Source organism: Sebastes fasciatus, chromosome 1 (assembly GCF_043250625.1).
Source record: "Sebastes fasciatus isolate fSebFas1 chromosome 1, fSebFas1.pri, whole genome shotgun sequence".
In the NCBI taxonomy this organism is placed as follows: Eukaryota; Metazoa; Chordata; class Actinopteri; order Perciformes; family Sebastidae; genus Sebastes; species Sebastes fasciatus.
This window is the reverse complement of record NC_133795.1, coordinates 11,145,711-11,171,284: the sequence shown is the minus strand read 5'-3', so window position 1 is coordinate 11,171,284 and position 25,574 is coordinate 11,145,711. Positions and strand designations below refer to the sequence as shown.

General features: G+C 38.1%; 2 protein-coding genes across 4 annotated transcripts; both read left to right on the top strand.

Moving 5' to 3' along the window:
• The first annotated feature begins 407 nt into the window (after positions 1–407).
• On the top strand, positions 408–16,602 carry fam219aa (family with sequence similarity 219 member Aa). 3 transcript variants are annotated; one of them, XM_074628906.1, is made up of 6 exons: positions 408–693; positions 9,319–9,415; positions 10,996–11,089; positions 11,718–11,798; positions 13,246–13,300; positions 13,749–16,602. In XM_074628906.1, the coding sequence occupies exons 1-6, from the start codon at positions 625–627 to the stop codon at positions 13,905–13,907; spliced, it is 555 nt and encodes a 184-aa protein (XP_074485007.1). In that variant the 5' UTR covers positions 408–624; the 3' UTR covers positions 13,908–16,602. The 3 variants fall into 3 exon arrangements, with proteins under 3 accessions (XP_074485007.1, XP_074485000.1, XP_074485017.1); XM_074628899.1 differs by having other exon boundaries at positions 409–693; positions 13,246–13,321; XM_074628916.1 differs by lacking the exon at positions 408–693 and adding an exon at positions 1,106–1,199 and having other exon boundaries at positions 13,246–13,321.
• Positions 16,603–17,461: 859 nt separating this feature from the next.
• Positions 17,462–25,430, top strand: LOC141764001 (BOS complex subunit ncln). The gene is made up of 16 exons (XM_074628885.1): positions 17,462–17,721; positions 17,895–18,080; positions 19,398–19,588; positions 19,818–19,962; positions 20,040–20,137; positions 20,221–20,298; positions 20,390–20,493; positions 20,906–20,994; positions 21,889–22,028; positions 22,117–22,295; positions 22,388–22,475; positions 22,588–22,626; positions 23,759–23,931; positions 24,019–24,072; positions 24,161–24,239; positions 25,131–25,430. Exons 2-16 carry the CDS (start codon positions 17,933–17,935, stop codon positions 25,185–25,187), a joined length of 1,662 nt encoding a protein of 553 aa, XP_074484986.1. The 5' UTR covers positions 17,462–17,721; positions 17,895–17,932; the 3' UTR covers positions 25,188–25,430.
• Positions 25,431–25,574: the final 144 nt, after the last annotated feature.

The following is a 25,574-nucleotide window of genomic DNA, read 5'->3' as shown; positions in this document are numbered from 1 at the left end:
GTCAAAAAGGGTGGCTATATGTTCCCTGAAATGACAAACACATGTGCAATATGAGGCAATTGGCAAGGCAAGGCAGCTTTATTTGTATAACACATTTTAGCAACAGGGCAATTCAAAGTACTTTACATAAACATTCAAGAACATTGCGACAAAGTGCAAAAGAACATTAAGACATAATTAAAACAGTTATAAAAACATAAAAACATTAAAGATTAGAAAATAAAATATCTGTAAGGTAGGGTGGGGGGAAAAAATCAATAAAAAAATGCAGTATTATATAAATATAGAGCTAGATAATCTACAAAATGTTTCAATTCGATGTTTTAATTAACCATCAATGCATGATTTTACTCCTCCTACGCATTCCAGTATGATCTCCTCTCTGACTGGTCAGACGTCATCATGAATATTCTCCAGACCCGGAAACTGGGCGGTAGCTGCTGTTTTGCTGTCGAGTCACCTCTGTTCTGTCAGGATGGAGGAAAACGAGCTGCTATCATGCTGAAAAACCAAGGAGATCCGCTACAACCGAGCATCACCAACCGGGATAGTTAGTATTAGACACAACACAAGTTACACCGTTTTAATCTTGACTGCTGTATATCGTTTTCTGTCACACACTTTATGTCCAAAATGATGGAAGAGATCGACCGGTTCCAGGTTCCTCCAGTCAACGGAGAGACTCAGCCGCTGGTAAGAGAGGAGGAGACACACAAACACACACATACTGGATGCTAAACGGTGTTTTTGTCTCGCTATTGTGGGTTTTATCGTGACAGCTGTGTGACATAATCTGCGTGTGAGAGCTAACAGATAGCTTTGGCACAAACAGGAGCTTTGTGGATGGGTGTGTAGATTGATTATCTATAGATAGATGAAAGGATAGCAGCTATATAACGTTATATATCGCTCTCTACACAGAGTGATTACATGCATAATACATGTAATACTAATAAACAAGCCTTCACTTTATTGTATTATAGGAATTAAACTACGCATTTGGCTAAAATTTTAGATTAGAAAGAAAAAATCCACGTCAGTATGCGCTTGTTTACATCAATAGCTCACACTGTTTTACATTTCGTCATGTGGTGACGTGTTATTTGGGTTGGGATTGCTGTAGGAGCTGATCTGATGGAGGATCTGATGCTGCAGACTGCAAACCCTCAGGATGGTTCTAGCTCAAGCAGGCCTATATAGTAAGAGAGTAATAGTATCTCCTTCTCCAGGTTTTATTATAGGACACAGACCTGCCTGTACAATTAAAATACTCCAACAGCAGCCAGTCATTTTGTGCTTGATCGCACTCTTTATAACATAATGGGAGGCTATATATCTCTGTGTTTGAATGCCAGTATAATATAGAAAACAGAAGAAATTGTATTTGGTTCACCATCTGACTCTCATAAAGTTCCTATTGTTATTCATAACGAAAACAATCCAGCAGGTATTTTCATATAATGCTGCAGACTGCAAACCCTTAGGATGGTTCTAGCCCTAGCAGGCCTATATACTGTAGTAAGAGAGTATAGTCTCTCCATCTCCAGGTTTTATTATAGGACACAGACCTGCCTGTAAAATTATAATACTCCAACAGTAGCCAGTCAGAGCTGTAGGAGCCCAAATGATGGCTTGAACAGGATCTGATGCTGCAGACTGCAAACCCTCAGGATGGTTCTAGTCCGAGCAGGCCTATAGTATAAGAGAGTAGTCTCTCCTTCTCCAGGTTTTATTATAGGACACAGACCTGCCAGTACAATTAAGATTCAAGAGTTTTATTTGCCATTTGCACCTATAAGTACATTGGAATTCTGAGCAGTTTACACCGAGTCAGCTTTAAGAAAATAAAAAAGGTAGAAAATGCACACGGTAATTACGGTACAAAATAAGTAGCACATTCAACTCAACACAATAAATAAATTATTAAAAAATAAAACGCCCTCAGTGTAGTCAATAAATAAACTAAACTACCCTCTGCATAAGAACAATACCCCCAGAATACAAATATACAGTATAAGTGCTCATGACCATGTTAAAAGAACTTGTAACCCTCATAAAAATATTTTTTACAATTACACAGTGGAAGGCAGCATATTGAACAGCATTACAGTCCATTCAGTTCAGGTGTACTGTGTGTCCTATGGAGGTGAGGTGTGGGGTATTTGTGTGTTAGAATACTCCAACAGCAGCCAGTCATTTTGTGCTTGATCGCACTCTTTATAACATAATGGGAGACTATATAGCTCTGTGTTTGAATGCCATTATAACATAGAAAACGGAAGAAATTGTATTTGGTTCACCATCTGACTCCCATAAAGTTCCTATTGTTTTCATAACGAAAAAAATCCAGCAGGTATTTTCATATAAATATTTGGGGCGTAGTGATTGATCGTCTGTTATCTTGGAAAGACTACAGGATGGTTAGCCCGAGCAGGCCTATATAGAAAGAGAGTAGTCTCTCCTTCTCCAGGTTTTATTATAGGACACAGACCTGCCTGTAAAATTAGAATAGATATACTCCAACAGTCATTTTGTGCTTGATCGCACTCTTTATAACACAATTGGAGGCAATAATATCCCTGTGTTTGAATGCTATTATAATATGGGCCCAACCTGCACACTGGACAAGATCTGAAATGATAAATCATGGCCACCAATAACTTACTGCTCTTATTCCCTACATTTCATTCTGAGTTGAGATTTTATTTCAGCACTTCAGCTTATTCAATTCATCTTTATTGACAGACTCGAAGTGCATTAAAAAAAACATACAACACAAACAACAATACATACATTAAAATAGAAACTGCCACTTTTTATAAAAGACAGTTATACCAATGTTTCCACAGGGGTGACTGGTATCGTATAACACTAAAACAAGGATTTAACAGTAGCATGTAATAATGGCGTTCTGAGAATCATTTAGCCGACATATACATTTATACATCTGGTTTCTCAGCAGAGCCTGGAAAGTGTTGACACCTGCATAATAGAACAGCTCGCTTGCACTACACCACCTGGGTTTCCTAAGAAATATCCGCATGCAGTCATTATTACCAAGGATAGCTTTAATACACCAGCCTTGTTCACCACTCTTAAAACAAAGCAGTCTCAAACAGCTGTCCCCTTTTTATTTTGTAGTGTTTGCCTGAGGGGTTTAGGCAAAAGCAGAGCCTCAAGTTCTACTGTTCATTATCGCACCAGCCCTCCTACCCCTGAGGCTACAAAACTCTAGCAGAAATCACAGAAGAACATACTTTCTCTGGTACAGAAAGTCTCCCTTTTTATGCAGCAGCGATTGCCTTCCCCTTATGAAGATTTGATCAGTCTGCTCTCATGTTTCATCCAGTGAGATTTCTGTGGGATTGAATCCAATATAAGAGAGGCTTGGATTGTGGCTGCAGTGTGTCGGTGGTCAGCTTGTGTCCTAAAACTCTTCCTTATCACCTCATGTAATTACTAGGGCTGTCAAAGTTAACGCGATAATAACACTTCAATTTGTTAGCTAGAGTGAAGATACTGGCATCATATGAAACTAGAAAACCTAAGGAATCCTTTGGTACCAACCATATCATACTAGGTTAAATAACACTCCAAAGTTATGCTAAATTTTGGCGAGGAACAACTGACATGGCCATTTTCAAAGGGGTCCCTTGACCTCTGACCTCAAGATATGTGAATGAAAATGGGTTCTATGGGTACCCACGAGTCTCCCCTTTACAGACATGCCCACTTTATGATAATCACATAAAGTCAGCACACTGACACACTGACAGCTGTTGTTGCCTGTTTGGCTGCAGTTTACCATGTTATGATTTGAGCATATTTTGTATGTTAGGGCAGTACCTGTGAGGGTTTCTGGACAATATTTGTCATTGTTTTGTGTTGTTAATTGATTTCCAACACAACATACTGTATATACTTACATCTGCTTAAAGCATGTCATGTTGGTAAGAGTATTAAATACTTGACAAATCTCCCTTTAAGGTACATTTTGAACAGATAAAAAATGTGCGATTAATTTGTGATTAATCACAAATTGGACAATCATGCGATTAATCGCGATTAAATATTTGAATCCATTGACAGCCCTAGTATTTAGTAATCATCATGCCATAGTCGAACAACATTGTGGAAATGTTACCTGCTCTCTTTTGCATTTCCAGCCTCTGAAACAGTCCCTCACTTTACATTTTAGACCATGACTGATTGTGTCAGAACCACAGTAGCAGGGGCGCACACGGCCGTGCATTTTAATGCTAATAACTTCATTGTGATTCCTAAACCGCATGAATACACTTGGCACCTGTTTCCTTGTTGAGAATGAATTTCACACAAATAAAACAGCTTTTTATAGAAGACAATGGAGTCGAAGCGCCGCTGGGTGTTTGTGTTGATCACATGCGGTACAGGTGCTCTTTGGATCCGTCAGGTGTGCTGTGCTTATTCCATTTTGTGAAGGGCTCATTGCATGGGTGGAATATGGTCGCAAAAAAAAATATAAAATGCAAGTCTCCCTCAAATATAATCCAAGGCACTCTGTAGGTTTTATGCAAAATTACAATGCCTTTATTTTACATGACAATTTGTTTTTAAAATGACCCTGAAGACCCATGTCAGTCACAACCCGTTGGTCATTTTAAATACATATTGTCATGTAAAATAAAGGCACTTTAGTTTTGCACAAACCCTGCAGCGTGCCTTGGATTATCTTTGATTACCATATTCCACCCATGCAATGATCCTTACACATAATGGAATATGCTTTTTCATAGAATTTAGAGTTATTTTCTGTTATGAAAGATTTTTTTTTCACTTTGTTTATTAGTTAGTAGTATTAATACAAAATGTTTTTTGTATACAAAAGTACAGAAAGACATTTTTCATCTTTTTTTTGTTAAGGAAACAAACAATAATATCAAGTATAATAAAATAATCCCCATATTAAAATATTATTATTATTAATATTAATAATAATAATAATAATAATAATAATACTATTACTACTACTACTACTAATAATAAACAAAATTAAATAAACAGACCTATTAAAAAACAAAACACAACAATAATAGGCAAGATGTGTGCGTGTTTGTATGTGATTATCAAAGATGTTTCAATGTGAATGTTAACTTGTAAATTATATTTAATCTGCCCTTAACTGAAATTAGTTTCTTGAGTGAAAAATTATATCCCAATAACTAGTCTTTTACAAACTGGCCCATCATTAAACACAAGGACATTTGAGAATGCTTACAGTATAGGCTAAATCTAACTATGACAGTTCATAAGGATAACATGCAACTGTTTCAACGGTCACCTGATGTATCAGCCCACGTTGCTATTGGACAGTCGGGGGCCGTGATGTATAATCCTACCAATCGCTTGGTGTCTGTGCTGCATCAGCAACCTTGTGGCTCTTCATCATCAGAGGCAGTAAAGGAGTCTGAGAGGACAGGATGATGAAACTGATGCACTACAAGAGGTCATCTCATTTATATGTGTATGAGAGTACACATGTTTTTTTGTGCGTGAGTGCAGGTGTAAGTGAATGCATGTTGAAGGTCAGAGTCACTGGCCTCGTTTTGACTTTCAATACATCAAAAATGTTTCACCCAAAATGTCATAGGCCAGGTCGTAATCATTTGTTAGTGACTGTCAGCACTCATGTGTGTTTTACAGGAACTGCTGTGTAGGCTCTTAATGTATGGCCTGTCTGGCTTTGGCCTTCTTCAGCTATAGGGTTGTAACGGTATATCAATGTATACTGTGGTATGAAAGATGGTGCTTATCATACCGTCTACATTTGCTTATCTACGGTATTGAAAAAACGGACATAAGTGTGTGTGTGAGATAGTCTGGAGAAGTCTGGCTGCACTGTTGTGCACTTACAGTATATGTTAATTGTCAATGATCATAGGACATTCATTTAAAAGCTCAAAGCTGATGTTACTTTTCATTTAGTAGCTAATTACATGCTATAGTAGTGCTAACATCTAAACTAACATGCTTTAGTTTTAACATATTATAGTTGCATGCTATATTTTTTATCTGGTTTATTATTCTGCTCTCATTCCTTTAAGGGTCATTGTAACTAACAATAATAATAATTGCAATTATTTATTATTATTATTAACAACAACAACAATAACAAACAATAATAATAGTAATAATAATAATAATAAAACCGTGATATTTTCTGAGACAGTTATCATACCGTTAAAATCTCATACTGTTACAACCCTATTCAGCTAACTGTTGTGACTGACTCTTCAGCAAATTAAGGTAATAATAATATACCACATGAATATAAAGGACTTATTTTGCATTGCATTTCGGTTTGGGAACTTTTGGTAACATTTCTTTAGGCCAAACTTTACTGATATAGTGTAAGCTGCTCTATTTTAAAATGAGTTTAAACTTGTTTATTGTGAGCTACCCGCTAGTTGCTATCAGTAATTTAGGCGTCTTATATTCAAGAAGTGGCTGTGAATTCTGTCACAGGCAGCTTAATGCCAGAATCCCTCTCATTATTCACTGCCAGCTCTGCTGAAACATTTCAAAGGGGGTTTACTTGACAGACAATGTGACCCTACCTCATCACAGTATCTGTCCGTGGTGGAAGGGACGTGTGAAAAACAAGAATGAAAAAAGGATCCTGTGGGTAAGCCGTAATGATCCGAGGGAAGGGCCTGTCACAGAACAGAGAGAGCTCGTGTTTGTGCTTGTTACGGTGGGAATGCCTCATCTGTGTGCTGTGCTTTCACTGCTCCTACTAGTGTGTGCATACCGTAGTCACTGTTGCAGCTCTCATTAATTATTCCAGCTAAATGAACAACGTTTCATCGCCAGATGAGAAGGAGACTGTTTGATGCATTGAAGGCGTATTTGGCCGTAGTATATCGCAGTTTAAAAAGTGGGGAAATGGAAGGAGGATATTTTTCTTTCACAATAAGAGATGATTACAATGAGAACCATATAAAGGAGACAGTATTAGCCTTTTGCTCTGATGATAATAATGTCAATTCATGCCTTAATTTTGCCTTTGCACTATCCAGACACTACATGTATCTACATAAACGTGCTGTGTTTTGCTGCTTTACCACATTTTTGTTGTTGGCAGCTTGTTTTTGAATGCGTTACATGAAAATTGATATGCAAAATAAGCTCCTCACAGTCCCTGCTAAATACTCCATGAATTTTTTATCAGGCCCTGTGAGATTAGATAAGCTCTATTGGTCTCATGGAATTGGCCTAAATTCATATAGCATTTTTGTAGTAATACCATGAAAGGGTTTTGATGAAATAGATTTTGTCATATCTGTGTCTAGACCTATTTATTTTGTAATCCCCCTCAATCCCCCTGCAATCTTTATAGACACTTTTTTATGAAGTATAAACACGCCTGAGTTGTTATGTGTCTTTTTGACACCCAACACTTTGATTATATATTTTATTTTGCGTTATTAAAATATATTTATACAAGTAGCATACTGCAGTGGTCTGAGCCTATATGAATATGAAGTTTCAGCTCCAGTTATTTAATCGCTTGGAGGATGGTTTAAATATAGCAGCCATTTCTCTGGAGAGAATACAGACTTATTGAGAGCCAAATGGCTGGTAGCCTTCGTCCATGTGGCCTGTGGAGACCCTTAGAGAGCAACAAGGGGAGGCCTGTAGGATCAACATAATGTGGAGCTCTGTCAGCAGAGCAGGCCAAGCGCAGCCCAGCTCCCCTCTCTCAATTCGGGGAAACCGTGGCTCCAACAGCAGCCCCCTCTGTTCTCCCACGGCCTCCTCCCCACGCCATCGCCGCTCACACATAAAAGAGACGGAGCCAGCGACATAGGCAGAACACTCAAGCCTATTGATGCTGCGGACCAGGCGGCGGCTATAGTAGCACACATATAGGCTTGGGAAATCTCGCCAGGGTATTGGACACAAGCAGGTTCTAAAAAAAGAGCTGATTTTCTGGGCTATGTGGGCCGGTGCTATAGCCTGGTGATAAATCAGGGGGTTGCTCTCAGTACGGAGTGGATTTTGCCCTCAGGGCTGTGTTCAGTTTCAGATGCCCAGTGGAAGTAAAACACAAGTTGATTTGAATTGTATTACTAGAAAACAGCTTATCTCCTGTCAGCTACTGAATTAGCAAACAATGCAGTTTGTGAAGAGACAGGACCCTGGGATATTTATCTGAGATATATGAAATTGTAATAAAATTAGATATCACATGTTAGTTGTTAGTGTTGTTATCAGTGGGCTACCTCCGTGTCTGAAAAGTGAAGCCAATGCTGAAATGCCTTAAAGGTCCCATATTATAAAAAAAGTGAGATTTTCATGTTTTTTTAATATAAAGCAGGCTTAAGTCCTAAATAAATACTGTGAAAGTATCGAAACACTCAATCCAAAGGGAAATACACACAGCCCGTATTCAGAAACTGCATTTGAAACAAGCTGTCATGATTTCTGCCCATTCGTGATGTCACGAATATACAATATTTAGACCCTTGACATAATTTTAAATGTAAACATTCTAAATGTGTCCCAGTTTATTCCTGGTTGTATTGTATGTTAATGTCATCAGCTGACAGGAAGTACACATGGACCCAAGCTGTTGCCTAGCAATGCAATTCTGTTGCAATTTCGTCAAAATGCACTAAAACGGAGCGTTTCAGACGGAGGGTGAATACAGGCATATTCAGGCTGACAGTATGAAGAAAATAAAGGTTTTTTTTAACATTACAGCATGTAAACATTTTCTAGTAGAAACACAAAATACAAGTATGAACCTGAAAATGAGCATTATATGGGACCTTTAAACTTGCATTCTGTCTAATAGCCAGAAGGGGGGGACTACTCTGGTTGCAAAAAGAAGTCTGATTGTATAGAAGTCTATGAGAAAATGAGCCTACTTCTCACTTGAATTATTACCTCAGTAAACATTGTAAATATGAGTTTATGGTCTCAATCGCTAGTTTCAAGTCTTCTTCAATATATCATGATGTTCATTTAGTAAATTATGGTCCCATTTAGAGTCAAATAGACCATAAAGTAGGGTATGCTCTAGGGCGTGGCCACCTTGTGATTCGCTACCACAGTCTGGGAGTTGTCCCTGTTTTCGTCTAAGAACTTTAACTCTTTCACAGTGTGTTTTCAGTTCATGAAAGTTAATTGTAACATTTTGGTTGCCTAAAAATGTTTTATTCACAAACCAATGGGTGACATCACTGTGACTACGTCCACTTCTTACTGTCTACGGTTGTTATTTAGTTGTATCAAAGCTAATGTGTTCTGCATTGCGTCTTTTTATTTTTCTAGGACCCAGCAGAATCCTCCACCTCAGAGGCGGACCCTGACACCAAGGGAGAGACCGTGGCCATGAACTACAAGCCCTCACCACTGCAAGTCCAAATAGGTATCAAATCAATACATGACTTCACATTTTATAATCAAGTTTCAACAGTTGGCTTATAATGAAACATTATGAATATTATATTCCATTTCTGCTTATAGATCCCCAGAAATGTTACAAACTGTTCCTTTAACACATTTGTGAACTAAATGCGGCCATGGGCTGCTGCTGTATGTAGATTTGTGTTAGGGCATCATGAAAGGGCAAAATAAGCACAAACATTCTGTTCAGTTCATATCCAGTACAAGGAGCATATTTACAAAGAGCATTGTATGTCAGTGAAATTATATTCCCCAGCATCGCAATTTACTTCTGCTGTCAGAGGTGCCAGACCATCTCTGAGCTTCCTCCGTTATTGTGCCGCCACAACACTGCGAAAGCCTCTGTCAAACTCAGCATTCCTCATTTTATTTAATCCTAAAGGCTCTGTTCCAAAAATAAACTTGCTGAAAAATAATTGTTTCCTGAAACTGAAACACCAGTAAATATCTCCAAAATGTTCAGTTTTGTCAAAGGATGACATCCTCTAAAACAGTGGTTCTCAACCAGGGGTATGGGGACCCCCAGGGGTCCTTGAAGGAGTTCCAGGGGGTCCCCAAAAAAATGGGGTTAATCACTCACTCTTCGTGAGTAAGAGTCAGTGACTATTCTGATCATAGGTTTCACTTCCTCCGCAGTTATCTCCTCAACTGTAGTTGACAACTAATCATAACAACCAACCTTTTTTTTATGGAGGTCCGTGAAGCAAATATTATCAACTGGGGGCTGTGACCTAATTTGTATCAATTCAGGTTCCTTGACATGAAAAAGGTTGAGAACTACTGCTCTAAAGCACATTTAAGGGGAGACATAGGTAAATAGGGTAAAAATGAAACTAATAGATATCACCATGAAGCTTCCCCAGTTGATTACTTATATTAAGGCAAATAAGGCAATTGGATAAATATGCAAATGAGGCATTTTCTTGTTAAATATGTGCTAATTTGCATACATTTCCAGGACGGAAATCTGATCATTGGCTAAAGCCAGGTTCAAAATTCTTGTTTCATTTTGTTGACGTACTAGAGTCAAAGGTTAACACAGACAGAATTTTGAATATCTCTTTTTTATCACTCCATAAATCAGAAAATACTGTCAACAGAAGTTTTACCAGTTTTCTGAAATGTTATATTTAAATATGTAAATGAGAAATTATCTAATGGTAACTGTTGGTGAATTTAGGAGAAATCTACAGACGCAACCAGACAAAATTTAGTTAAATTAACACCTAAATGTGTATTTTGCTTTCCACTGAAAAAAGACATGGAAGCAAAATAGCTAAAAGATTGTATTGACAAGTGTATAAAAAACTATTTGCCTGGGGTGTCTCCCCCTAAATTGAATTAAAGGTCCTGCCTTTGCTGGCTACTGTATAAAGGCTTTATGCTGTTTAGCAGATCCAATCACTAAAAGCCTGTTTTCGTTTTGAACACATTTGATTACTATTTTCAACAAACAAAATCATATAAATCTGCAACTGACGGTAATGAAATTGAAGTTTATTGATGCTTCTACTGATGACATCACACCCTGTGGTTGCCCAGAGAAACAGAGGGACCTCGCCAGGAAGGGATCAGTGAAGAATGGCACCGTGGGAAGTCCCGTCAATCAACAACCTAAGAAGAATGCCAGGACAAGGTAAAACAGCTCCCACTGCCTACTTTGTTTCCTGTTATGTTGACCCAACTCCACCACAAATGTTACACTTTGCATCAATTAGCATCTCAAGCAATATGTTTGTGTATCCTCTCTGCTCGGCGTGCTACTGAAGGCGTTATTTGCTGCTGGGGGACGCCATCAAACTTCTTAATGTCACAACAAAGATTTTTAGAGAAGGGGATGTTTTTGTGAGTGCGAATGGTGATAAAAGAGTTAGAGCATGAACCCGGTACAACCCACAACATTGACTACTGGCTCATCTGTCTAATCCCACTCCCTGGTGGATTAGTGGAAATATAAGAAAGGCTATACCGACTGGTCGGGACTCCGAGTCTCCGAGGGGGAAAGATAATCTAGAAACGCCTGCAGTCTGAACGCTACAGATTAGCCCCAATTTTTGTGTCCTTGTGGCCTGTAAGAAGGATGCCAGACAATTATCCTGTTCCTGTCTTACATGATTGGAAATGTTTGGAGTGGGTGTTTCAGAGAGAACGCATTGTACTGCTCGGCTAAAATTGTAAAAGACCTTTGTTGTTCAAGTTTCTTCTTCTTCTTTCTTCTGCGTGTCGTCTTTGTGTTCTGCCTCGTTCTCTGTGCTCATCTTCAGGTTGGTGGTGCCAAACAAAGGCTACTCCTCTTTAGACCAGAGCCCAGATGAGAAGCCCCTGGTAGCACTGGACACTGACAGGTATGTATATTATTTACACTAAAACATGGCACGGTTAGAAGAGGTCGACCTAAAAGTTTTTGTAGGTCTCATTCTGTCATGATGCTGCATTAATCCATAGAGCAACTTGAGAGAGTTCTTAACAGAAGGGATCCTAAAAAGGGACAAAGCCTCTCCCAGGGCGCAGGATTAGAGGATAGCGGGGTGAGGAGGATTTGGACGGGGAAAAGCGGCTCAGAGCGAGCGTTCGCTCCCACCCTGTACAGTACCAGCAGGTCTGCATTTGACACAGATGAGTCCCACCCTTTGTGCCCTCCGTATGCTGCGACAAGAGGGAAACTCTCATGTGAAACGAGCACCAACCACGCTTACATCATGTATTGCATCATACACACACCCTCTGACAAGCTTTCTGACTCACACAGCCACACAGGACGCCCGTTTGTTTATTGTCCACATTTCAGATTCACGTGCAGAGCCCTTTGCACAATGTCGCTCTGTTCTGTTTGTTTACAGTGTATGAAAGGGAGACTCATTTGGAGGAAAAAGCCTGTTCGCTGCATTAGTATGATATCACTACTCCTTAGATAGGTCACATTTTATGTAAAAAAAAAAAAGGTTGTTAGTGTCCTGTATGTTGTTGAACATGTGCTACAGTATATCATTAATAAAGCCAATTTTTTCCATAGGAATCAAAAGACTGCAGCAAATTGTCTTTTTAAAGGGACATGAGGTGTACTACTACTCAGCCTGTGAAAACAGTTGTACTGTATAATGCCTTCTGTGGCTCTGGTGGAGATTTTTCATATATAAGAAAATAATAGATTAAATAAATAAATAAAATAGATTTAAAGAAGAAGAATGTATGTTTTTTTTTCTCCTTATAATTTTTAAAAGTTTATTTAAAATTCTATTTTTTTAAATTATCATTATTATTTTGATTTATTTCTTTAAATTAATATCCTTGTGTCTCTGTAACATTATGTTGAGTACATGTTTGTACATTTGAATGTTTTTTCAATATATATATATTTTTAAATCACTGCTATGAAACCAGAAAAAAAAGATAAATAAAAAAATAACCCCGATAGAGACTACAAATTTAAAACAGAAAGTCTGCATTACAAACCGGGACCACAGAGTTTGAAAGACGTGGACATTTACCAGGCAGGAAGCATATTACGAAAGAGCTCACAGAGTTGCATTATGGGAAATGTAGGATCCAGCTTTTTTTTTTTTTTTTAGGCTTGACCTGTACGTGGACTAAAAGTCAGGATATCCCGACCTCTGCTGCTTCGATTTTAACCGGTCTGTAAAAGTCTGACTCTCTGGAGTCAGCCGATTAGAATGTTGTCAGGCTATTAAATAGGCGTTATCGGTCGCTGTAAGCCCCATAGATGTGGGTCGATACTAATTCTGACTCTTTTGAGGCGCTTGTGTCTAACTGCTGACCTCTCCTGTCTTTCAGTGACGATGACTTCGACATGTCCAGATACTCCTCATCAGGATACTCCTCAGCCGAGGTGAGATGTCTGAGGGACCAGGTATCTATGCACGCATTATACTGTTTCACAGCGTCATTTGGTGAACCCACAAACATCACAACCTGATCACCCAGTTCCATTGTCACACCAGGTATATGTGCACCCATTAAAGGATTCATAGTCCGTCATCTGTCGTGATTTATTCCATAATTCTCATCCAAATTCCTCTTCATTTCTTCCTCTTAGACTAGAAATATTTCTATTTGTTTTGCCGCCGATCCCCTGCCTGCACTTTATATGTTGCTGCCTTCTGTTTCTGTACAATCTAATCCATTTGGATCACCATGTTTTTCAACGTCTATAGTGCGATTTTTAGAATCAACATAGGGACTAATTCAACTAACAAGGTCGTTCGTAGCTGGAAGGATTTGTCAAAATTGTCATGAAGCTCTGCTGATACTGTGTCTCCTCTCTTTTACCTCCGCAGCAGATCAACCAGGACCTGAACATCCAGCTCCTGAAGGATGGGTACCGGCTCGACGAGATCCCGGACGACGAGGACCTGGATCTGATCCCCCCCAAAGCAGTCAACCCCACCTGCATGTGCTGCCAGGCTGCTTCCTCCACAGCCTGTCAAATCCAGTAGCACCACCCCCCCCCCGCCCCCCCACACACAAAAAAAAGAAATCCTCCTGCCTGCCACCTGCATTGAGGCCAACTACTGACCAGAGAGGCAGCAAGGAGGAAAAACTATCGGCTGGCAATGGCACAAAGGGAAAACAAGGGTTTCTAAATGCTAAATTAAGAAATGGAGATCAAGTCTTGAGAAAAGAGTCAATATGTACAGTATCCATGCACGTTCCTCCTATGGTTGGATCTGTGCATCTTACTTCTGCATTGTTGCTCGACCGATGGCAGAAACTTTACCTCTAAGGAAAACATGTTACTTTTGCTTCTTCTTCGTTTGACTTCCGTCTCACGCTTGTGGATATTTTGGTTTACGAGGACCACGAGGGATTGCGCGTCATCGTGGAAGAACGGAAATCGGTCAACGGGAACTCGAATAAATAGCTGAAATGGTGTCATTACCGTGACAGTGGAGTCTCCTTCTTCTACTAGTGTGTCATTAACGGCGTCGGATTCAATGAACAAGAAGAGATAGGAAGTTTTGTAGTGGCCATTGTTTTTTTTTTCTCTTTCTCATTTCTTTCAGCCAGTCTGCTTCGTCTTCCTGTGTATATAAGTGTCAAAAATGACGTGCGTATGTGTCTAAATATGTCCAAGAAAGTAGTGCTGAAGCACTAACGCTTACACTATGGGAGTCATTTCTTTTCCAAGTTTGTCTGTTACACCGAGGTTGTGCTGCTTAACTGTTTCATATTCATTTATTTAAAAGAAGCTGAAAACAAAATAGCATGTTGCCTGTTAACACTGTGTCCTAATGACCAGCTCGTGCAGATGATTTATTGGTTTTTATCGACCTCTAAACACATCCTTGTGCCGATGAGACATTATGTGATGTTTAAAAACATCAAGTTAGGAATATTTAGGTTCACCCGCTGTAATATCAGAAACAGCTCATGAGTTAGTGCGTATACTTCCTTTGTGTTTGTCCACGTTAGTCCCGACGTAAGAGGAGCACAAAGGCAGTCACCACCAGTGAATGTGCTTACAAAATAATAATAATATGAGGCTTAGAATATGTGCAAATACATAGAAAGTTGTACACTTTTGTCTGTACCTGTTCTGAAGAATGTCTATAAAGTGATTCCATATCGCCTAGATGGAAATGAAATGGGATTTTCTTTTTGTTAATTTAAAAATGACAAGTTTTTTTTTCTAAGTGTATTTGCGCATATTCACCTTGAGTTTTAATATAATCTCATTTGTCTGATCTGATTTGGGGACTGTATATGTAGCACCGGACACAGCTGTGTATTGTCGATGCTTTATATGCCACTGGATGTTTCCCATGATGTTGAAAAGGAAGTAGTCCTTGCTGTTAGGAAGTGCATACTGTTTATTTGTCATGTTTACATCACGCTAAAGACATCCCTAGAGCCCTACAGACATCAGCTGTTCTCTAGTAGATGATTAAAAAAAGACACTTGCATGTGAATCTGAAACAAATGACGGTGGAAGATCAGGTTTCCCAAAACAACTTTGACCAGAATGACACCTGAAAAACGTTTTCTATTTAACATAACTTAAACCTAGATAAGCTCTTATGTCAGTTAATATAACTACAGTTCTAAGTATGTGTGCACTACTTACTCCCTCATGGTACCATTCAGGATATTCTGTTGACTCATGAACGAGGGATTTGAGATCAGGATGTGAAATTCTGAACTTCTGAAATACTGTGTGCATCTGTGAACAAGTCTATCTTGATGGATGTGTTGCAGTGTTTTTGGGGAAACATTACATTCTTCTTTCACAACTGACGCTCTGCTGATTTTGTTAGCACATTTACAACTTGGAAGTTTCACATTTGAATGAAAATCCGTACAGAAAGGACCACAGCAAAAGTCATGTTGTCGATGCAGAGTGTAATGACTGCATCTCTTAGAGCTGGTTTTGTCTGGAGAGGTGAGAGATCCGCAAGAATACATGTAACCATGGTGAAGAAAGGAAGTTTTTGCTCTGGTCAAAGGAATGAATAGTGCCGTATGTGGAGAGTAAACAGAACTAAAAGCGAGAAAAACCTGTAAGAGGGCATCTCCTTTCTCTTATTAATGATATACCTGATAATAGAGCCTCAATGCATTTGCATTTGAGTTACAAAAATAAAGAAAAGGTTACATTTCATTTGCAAATAAGGTGCCAAGTGTGTAGATAATAAAATGAATTGCATTAAGTAGAAAAAAAAAATACACGAATAGAGCAGTATTTCAGTTGATATGTCACTAATGCAGCTACTGGCTGATGTTGGACCAGTAGCTGTGTACAGTTAACATTAACACTGAGCGACTGACTGTAATTGACTACGGTGCTGATTTTTGTTTCCTAACATTCACATCATCCTAATTGATTCACACGCAGGCCGTCGCAGTTGTGCCGCGTGCACCGCTCCCGGCCAAAGTCATCTCACGCAGCTTCACTAAGAGTTCAGAGTCTAAAGTAATGCATTGTAACAGAAGCTATTTATTTTGCAGTTGTGTGTTTTTAATTTATTTGTCAAGAATGGGAAATAATTAATACGCAGACAGATGCTTTTTTATTATTATTATTTGTCAGGTGCTTATTATGATGATTGTGAACTGGTTCCATTTAGATTTTAACAGTGTCAAAGTTCTGTGTATAGTGCAACATATCAAAAAATAAATATTAGATATCTGAAATGTGATGGCGCCGTGTGATTCTGTACGGTTCTTTTGTACATTTTGTTTTGCCATTTCTTTTTTTTCACACAATTCACCGATACATAGACCAGAGGTTCCCAACCTTTTTCCTTAAGGGACCCCTTTTGACCTATATAGATATTTCTTAATATATTCAATGCATAACAATAACAGTACAGAACAACTGATTGTGAACGCAATAACTGCAGGAAGTTCGTGTAAAATGAGCAATATGGATGAATTTTGAGCAGATTATTTCCTGTGAATATTACATCAGAGATGAGTTTTCCTGTTAGTTTTAGGGACTTTTAATACAATTCTCTGTAGTGTGTAATTTTATTTTTATTTTTAACAATCATAAATACTTAATAGGCTTCTTTTTTTTTTTCTTTTTTTTTTGCCAAATTCAGTGTTGTTTTTTCTCCCTGATGCTTGGCCATCGAGGGTCTGTGAGTATAAGTTGTGTTCAGGTCTTCACCGTGTCCTTATCCAGTTTATATCTTAAATAATAATCCAAACTTTAAAAAATCTAAATTTCATTTTTAGTTTTCTTCACAGAAAGGAATGACATCCAGAGATATAGGACACACCCCATAAATTCAAGAAGGCCTCACGACCCCCCTGTGAAGCTTTGGTGACCCCTAGTGGGGGTCGGGACCCCCAGGCTGGGAACCAGTGACATAGACAGTGTGATTATAGGTGGTAAAGTCTCTATGCAGCCTCAGTCCACTCTCAAGCGCTCTGATCCAGCAGCTCTTCAGACTGCTTCAAACTGTTGTCCCTGCAGGAGATGAAACTAATAGCTCCTATATGAAACAGTTTGCCTGCCTGCCTCCCACACAGAGTCTCTGCTGGTGATGTGTGATTATCTACAGAAGTTACTGAAGAGAGGATGGGGAGGAGGGATGGATGGATAGATAGATAGAGGAGTAGTGAGTGTGAGTGGTGGGGGGTTGGGTATTTGTGATTAGCTTTGAGTTGATCCCTTGGGAGCAGATGGTGAATGGTGGCTTACCTACAGAAGAAGAGGAGCAGGAGCTAGTTTGTGTCCACGCTGCAAGGAGTCGCATTGAAGTTGAGGAAGACGAAGGCTCATGAGACAGGACCGCTGGGAGACAGGTGAGGAACATTTCCATAAAATGATGCTAGTAGAACATATATAGAGGACTTCATGGTTATAGCTAGAGAGTATTATTGTAAACTGTGGGAGCCTCCTTATGGAAGTCCAGGTTGGTTGAGACTATGGTCTGGCCTTGAATGTATCTTACTGTAACATCAGCCTTCCCTCATAGATTGAGGCCGTAACAGAACGCAGGCAGGACGTGACATCATGCTGCTCAGAGACCTGCGTGTCGCCGCCGTGCTGTTGCTGCTGTTCTGTGTCCAGCGTCTGCATGGCTCTGCTCTCCCCGCTGTTTCCTCCTATGAGTTCACAGCCTACAGGATGCAACAGTACAACTTGGTACAACAAAAGCATGGTAAGTTCAGAGAGGTACACCTCACCTCCAGCGGTGGAAAGTAATTATGTACATTTATGTAATGTTTATAGTACTTTACTTGAGTATATCCATTTTATTCTGCTTTATAATTCTACTCCGCTACATCTCAGGGGAAAATATTGTACTTTATACTCCACTACATTGATCTGACAGCTGTAGTTTTCAGATTAAGACTTTACACAAAACAACATATGATAATCTTATTCAATACAATGCATTGTTAAAGATTAATCTAAAGAGGACGTATGGTGCTTCTGTGCTGATTCCCTTTCCTTTTGTGTGTTACATAGTTTTTTGTGCATGTAAACAGTCTGCAAAGTTACAAACTCCAAAGTCCACGCCAAAGGGAGTTACTCTCCCCCACAGGAACACTGCTCCTGACCTGCCTGAAACACCTTGCTTGAAGTCCTGCCTTTTCTTCTGTAACGTAGTGATGTCACCGTGTAATACATTTGCATAATAAGTGTGTACTTTGGGCCCTTTGTCATGTTTCAGATCAATGAGTTGTTAAAGAGAGATTTCGCCTCTAAACTTCTTTGATTTAAAAAAACAAACAGATGAAATTATCCAATATTTTCCCCAAAAAGTGTAGATTAGAAGAAAGTCTGAAAAATAAATGCAGATTCATGACTCATAACAGTTTTTTCTTCTTCTACTCCATTGATCATCTCACAAAGTAAAAGTACTCATAATGCATAATGGCTTCATTTGGAGTATGCAATATTATAGACTGTATACGTCTATGATGATGGATGATTATTACTGAAGCACTAATGTGTATGTTGCATTTTACTGTTGTAGATATACATCTATATAATGTTGCGTAGTTTAATCTACAGCAATGCATCATCATTTGTGACGATGCATTTTCCAGCTGATCCAAGAGGGTTTTTAAATAGTTTATTTAGCTTAAGAAGTAGGAGAATTTTCTCAACCTATAAAGGAACACTTCATCCTTCAGTTTATCAGAAACATTCAAAATCAACTCATCTGGAGATCTGTGGTTTTCACTGGATAGGAAGGGGATGAAAAATTGTAATCTGCAAAGTAACTGAAGCTGTCAGATAAGTAGTGAAGTAAAAAGTACAATATCTACCTCTGAGATGTAGTGGAATAGTAGAAGTATAAAGGTGCATAAATTGGAAATACTCAAGTAAAGTACAAGTATCTAGAATTTGTACTTAAGTACAGTACTCGAGTTAATGTACTTAGTTACTTTCCACCACTGGTACAGAGCAGAGGAACAAATTAAACAGCTTGAGTTGATATTTGTGTTCATTTGATTTGCCTGATGAGGTTGCCGTGGAGCCATCGTGGTGGCTGAGGCTCGCTCAGCGGACGAGCCGGTGCTGACCCGTCGCTGTGTCATCATGAAGGTGCCGGACTTCAACACAGAGAGATACCTGGAGGCCCAGAGGCAAAACGCTGCTGCCATCATGATCCTGCTGCCTAAAAATATCTCCAGTATCTCCCACGAAACTGTACAGGTATATCAAGTTATACTCATATTTTTGCTCCAGGACATGCTGCAAGGCAACAAGGAGAGAAATCACAGCATCTTCTCTGATCCATCAGACAGGATTCTGAGTATAATATCTCATATCTAAGTGCTCCAGGGTGTTCGGTAACAGCTCGCTGAAGTGTTATGATCACCACAGAGCATAATACAATGTGTGCTAACAGAAAGTTCCAACAATCCCTTTTCCCCCCTCTCAGTCCTTCATGGTGAGTGAGAGTGAGGCCTTGCTGAAGGAGACCCTCATGCCCGTTTATGTGGTGCCTGAGGATGAACAGCTGCTGTGCATGTATGAGGAGGTCAAGCAAGCTGCAGCCACCCGGACCTCATCTATATTCGTGAGAGGTGATGTTACATTTTACTATAAAGAAACTGAAAAAACAATACAACATGTCTATACTGAGGTTTTTCATTTTTGGCAGTCCTTCGAAGTATGGTCACAGCTACGGCCTTCCAGATCTTAGTGAGCAACAATGTTGCCATTAAGGGCATCACTGACAACACCATCGCCACACTGGAGGTGAGTATGAAGAACAGAGGAGTAAAGGCCTTTGATTGACACTGTTCAGTTCTGCACTGTGTAACTGGTGGTGTTTGTTTCAGGGAGTGCTTCCCGGAGCCGGAGAGGATGCACCCACTATCGTCATCACCGCCCACTATGATTCCTACGGGCTGGCACCAGTGAGTCATCACAATGATGAAACACAATTTTCAGCACTTGAAGTATAATATTGTGTTCATGCATATGTTTGTATGTGTGTGTGTAACACAGTGGTTGTCGTATGGAGCAGACTCTAATGGCAGCGGGGTCACCATCCTGCTAGAGTTGGCACGTCTCTTCCAGAAGCTTTATAGCAGCCATAGCACCAGACCACCGTGAGTTATAATTCCCCCACACAGAGGGACCTCTTAACATAACCAAACATATGCTATTTGGTCATTATATGTGTCCAAAGCTCAAGGGGCTGCCCCCTCTTAGTCGGTTAGTCGACTAATCGGCCATTTTGGTCTTAGTTGACTAAGATGTCTAGTCGATTAGTCGATTTTTATGCCTTTTTCATGCTGAATGACTTTTTTCCAAGAAATTATAAGCACATCTCTGGTAAACACAAGATTTAAAGAAGTTGTGTGATTCTTTGTGGAGAAACTCAGTTTTACAGATCCGTCGATTAATACAAGTTTATGATTAATTATCTGAAAAACTGTCTCCTTTCATGTAAAGGTAAAAAAACAACTATAAAATGCTTGACTGTTTGACAATTTTCTGATTTCTTTTTGATCTTTATAGATATCATTTAATGTTCTCCTTAACCGGAGGAGGAAAGTACAATTTCCTCGGCACTAAGAGGTGGATTGAAGAGAATCTGGACCATGCTGGTGAGTTGTTCTTGAAGTGTTTGGGCTTTGGGAAAGTATATATATCTAGAGTATGGAGTCATAGGAGTGCCATAAAAAATAAAATAAAAGTGGAAATATAAAGAGGAATAAATAAAAGAATAAATAATTAAATAAAAAATGTGGAAATTTAAAGACAAATAAAAAGTATGTAAATATAAAGACAAATAATAAAATATGAAAGAATAATAAATAAAGTTTTTCATTTCGTGGTTCATTTATTTCTGTATATATTTATATTTATAATATATATATATTCATAATTTATATTTTGCATATAAATGATGTATGTATGTGATGTAATTTATATAATATTAAATATTATATTATCAACTCAAATGTTTTATTTAGAATAGAATGTATGTGTGCAGGAATTGACTGCTCAGCCTGAGCAGGAAAGCCTGCCCAAAGCCATTTGATTGACAGCTTGGCCTTCAAGGAATAGCAAAAGCAATAGGGAAAAGAATGGCGGAAAAGTAAAGGGATAAATATATGACATTATATAAAAATGAAATTAATAATTAATAATTAATAATAATTATATACAAAAACTAAATAAATATATATATTTCAAAACATATACAGAAATATATAAGCAGTTTACATGTAAAAAATAAATTACTATATTTAAAAAATATATAAATAAATATATACAGAAATAAATGAACAAACAACTGTGAAAAATGTGAAAATTTGTCCTTCAAATCTTTTTTTTTTAAATGTACTTATTTATTCTTCTTTATATATGTACATTTATTTTCTTTTATAGATTTATTCTTCTTATGGCACTCCTATGACTCCATACTAGAGCATTAACATATATGAACGTGAGCAGCCCAGTTTGATTTATTTCATCCAAACATTTTTTTTCTCCAGAGTCCAGCCTGCTGCATGACAATGTGGCATTTGTTCTGTGTCTGGACACACTGGCCAACAATGATGAACTGTACATGCACGTGTCCCGCCCTCCTAAACCCGACACTCCCATGCACTCCTTCATTCAACAGCTGGAGGAGGTAACACACTTCACTGCCAGGTCCAAAATATAGAGTAGGCCTTTCTCAGTTTTCATGGACTTAAATGTGTGATCACTCCACCCACCAGGTGGTGTCCTCCAGATTTCCCTGGGTGAAGATGGGATTGGTCCATAAGAAGATCAATCTGGTGGAGTCCACAGTGGCGTGGGAGCATGAGCGCTACAGCCTGCGCAGGATACCAAGTTTCACTCTGTCTCATCTGGAAGACTCCAAATCTGAGCTCCGTGGCTCCATGCTAGACACCATGTGGGTTCTTCAATGACTACTGTAGGTGCTTGTTTACTATGAGATGATATGAGAAGATGATGCATCACAGTTGTCTTTGTGTCCTCTCACAGGTCACAAGTGGACTTCAGGAAAATGAAGCGTAACGGCATCATCATAGCAGAAGCACTGGCACGTTATATGTACAATCTCTCTGACAAGGTGATTCAAAATGCATGAAAGCAGAATGCATGTATCCAAATACATAAACTGTGGTTTCATCTTTCATCAGCGTGTTATTAATGTGTGATTAAACTTTATTATCTTCCACAAGGGTTCACCAAAAGATGTGCAGATTTTCAAGGGCCAGTTGGTGAGTTCCTGGATATTTTTGATGAATATACAAAGACAATTGCTGACCTCTGGTGTTAGTTTATAGGCACTGCAGAGTGTTGGCAACTTCAAAGGACTGGGTCTGTGTAATAACCTTAGTTTGTTAATTTGATTCATTTAAAGATCCCCAATCTTTATTTATTAATCTTCATTCTATTCAAATGCCCCCACATTTGAATAAAGGCGAGACACTACAGGCAAAAACATTGTTTTTCATACACTGGTCAATTTGGACATTTTGGGCTATTTTGCTTCCATAACATTTCTTCTTTCAGACTAGTGGAAAAAAATTCACTATTATAGGTGTTTATTTTACTACTTTGTCTCTTTTGGTCTGATTTCTACTAAACTCACCAAAAGTTAGCATTAGATAATGCCTCATTTGCATATTTAAACACAACTTTTCAGAAAAATTGTAATTCAGAAAATAATTGCCTAATACATTTATTTATTTTTACCTCATTCACCTGCAGCGTCTTCAAAATGTATGGAATTTTACAATAGATATCTTTAAAGGGCATTTCAGTTTCATTCCTATCTATATTCTGAAGGTTTATCCAGAGGGGTTTGTTCATATATCATTCATAGCCTGATTTATATAATATTTTATTCATAAAAACATGTATTTTGTTATGCCTGTTGACAGTATTTTCTGATTTATGGAGTGAAACAAAGAGATATCCAACATTCCCTCTGTAAAAACCTTTGACTCTTATATGTTAACGAAATGAAACAATAAATTTGAACCTGGCTTCATCCAGTGTTCAGATTTCTGTTCTGGAAATGTATGCAAATTAGTACATATTTAGTGAGATAATGCCTCATGTGCATATCTAAATATATATATTTTCAGAAAACTTACAATACAAAAAATAATTGCCTCAATGTAAGTAAACAATTGGGGAATTTTCACGGTGATATCTATAAGTTAAAAATGTTACCCTATTCACCTATTCACCAGTTATTTAGATATATTTGGAGTGTAACATGTAGAAAATTAGTTTTTTTCAGGGGTAAAACTTTGGACTTCTTGACATACAATAACTTTTAGTTTTATGTGATGGCACATAAGACATTTCCCTTCATGTTTCTGTCTGTGAATCTAAATTCAGGACTTTCACGACGGCCGTATGTCCAGTCTGATGTCCTTCCTGACGTCTGTCCCTCGGGCCACCCAGCTGCTGGACAAGGAGCCCAGTCACATCCTGCTGGTTAACTCACTGGAGCATGAGTTCAAACGCTGCCTGCAGCAGGTTCACAGACACACCTTCCGACAGGACAAGAGGTACAATATATAGAAGAAAACACATACTGTGTAATATCTTCCCAATGCAACAATATCACTAATGATGAACTATATCTCTCCACACAGGGACCCTGATATTACCTTTTTTGATCAAATGAACCAACCAATAGTGATGCACAGGTAAATATGTCTGTGTTTATACATGCATTTTGTGCATGTGGTAATTTCAATATAAGAAACTTGGACACTGACACACTTTTTCTTCCAGAGTGAAGCCTGCAGCTTTTGATCTCTTCCTTGGCGGCTGCATTGCTGCTTATCTGGGGATTGTTTACTACACCATTCAGGTTGGTTAATACACCCTTTTATATCCTCCATTCATACTGTATCACATAGCACCATGTACCATGTCTTATACTTTTATAATATGTTTTGTCACAGCCAGTGGTGGAAGAAGTACTCAGATCTTTTACTTAAATATTGTAGTATTGTAAAAGTAGCAATACCACACTGTAAAAATATACTACAAGTAAAAGTCCTGCATTCAAAATCTTACTCAAGTAAAAGTAAAAAAGTTTAGCATCAAAATATACTCAAAGTATTAAAAGTAAAACTACTCAATATGCAGAATGGCCCATTTCAGAATGATATATATTATATTATTGGATTATAATTATTGATGCATTAATGATGTTCATCACTTTAATGTTGCAGCTAGTAAAGGTAGAGCTAATTGTAATTACTTTATATACTGCTAGGTAGCTTAATCCATAATAATACAATATTTTTATAATAATCATAATAATAATAATAATAATATTTTGTATTGATAATCAAAGTATTAACATAAAGTAGTAGTAGTAGTAGTATAAAATATAAGTAGTAAAATATAATAATATAAATAATAATAAACATAAAATAAATAAAATAATAATAAATATAAATATAAATATAATATATATCATATACAGCACTTGTAAATATATTATATATATCATATTATGTAAAATATCCTATATATTATATTATGTAAAATGTATTGTATATTATATCATTATATAATATATATAGTATAAATAATAATAAATATTAAGTAAAAATAGGAGTAGTAGTATAAAGTAGCACAAAATAAAAAAAAGCACAAATATCTCAAACTTGTACTCAAGTACAGTACTTGAGTAAATGTACTTAGTTACTTTCCACCACTGCTCACAGTATCTGTCTATTTTCTCTTACAGAATTTTGGTTATCTCTACACAAAGCTCAAAGCGGCGGTGAAATCCAAGCACGAGTGAATAAGACTGTGAAGTCTGTGTGGAGGGCTTTGAAGTCTGTATTGCACATATTGGACCTCTGCCTCGCTGGCTGTGCAGCACATGAAAGCAATGCAACAAGACTGATCACATGCGCAACTTATAAAGTGTGCATTTGCTTTGAAATGTATATTGTTTTCATAAATCCACTGTACTGTAAAGCATTTCTATGAACAGGCTGGAGTTTGTTGTTTGGAGGAGTAAACAAAATAAATAAAGGAGGAGTTTGCCTCATTGTATCAAAGTCTACTTTCAACACGAACTAGAGATTGGATTTGATTTGAGCCGCCGTGAAGGTCGTTGCTACCACATCATTACTATGATTCTCCATGCCCTCAGCTCTGCATCTGTTGACATGGATTTGACTGG

Coding starts and splice junctions, on each gene's coding strand:
- fam219aa (XM_074628899.1), top strand. CDS start 625: ATGTCCAAAATGATGGAAGAGATCGACCGGTTCCAGGTTCCTCCAGTC. Junction 9,416..10,995: donor ACCACTGCAAGTCCAAATAG/GTATCAAATCAA, acceptor GTGGTTGCCCAG/AGAAACAGAGGGACCTCGCC. Junction 11,799..13,245: donor GTAGCACTGGACACTGACAG/GTATGTATATTA, acceptor CCTGTCTTTCAG/TGACGATGACTTCGACATGT.
- LOC141764001 (XM_074628885.1), top strand. CDS start 17,933: ATGCTGCTCAGAGACCTGCGTGTCGCCGCCGTGCTGTTGCTGCTGTTC. Junction 20,494..20,905: donor AGCCATAGCACCAGACCACC/GTGAGTTATAAT, acceptor TGATCTTTATAG/ATATCATTTAATGTTCTCCT. Junction 24,073..24,160: donor CAACCAATAGTGATGCACAG/GTAAATATGTCT, acceptor TTTTTCTTCCAG/AGTGAAGCCTGCAGCTTTTG.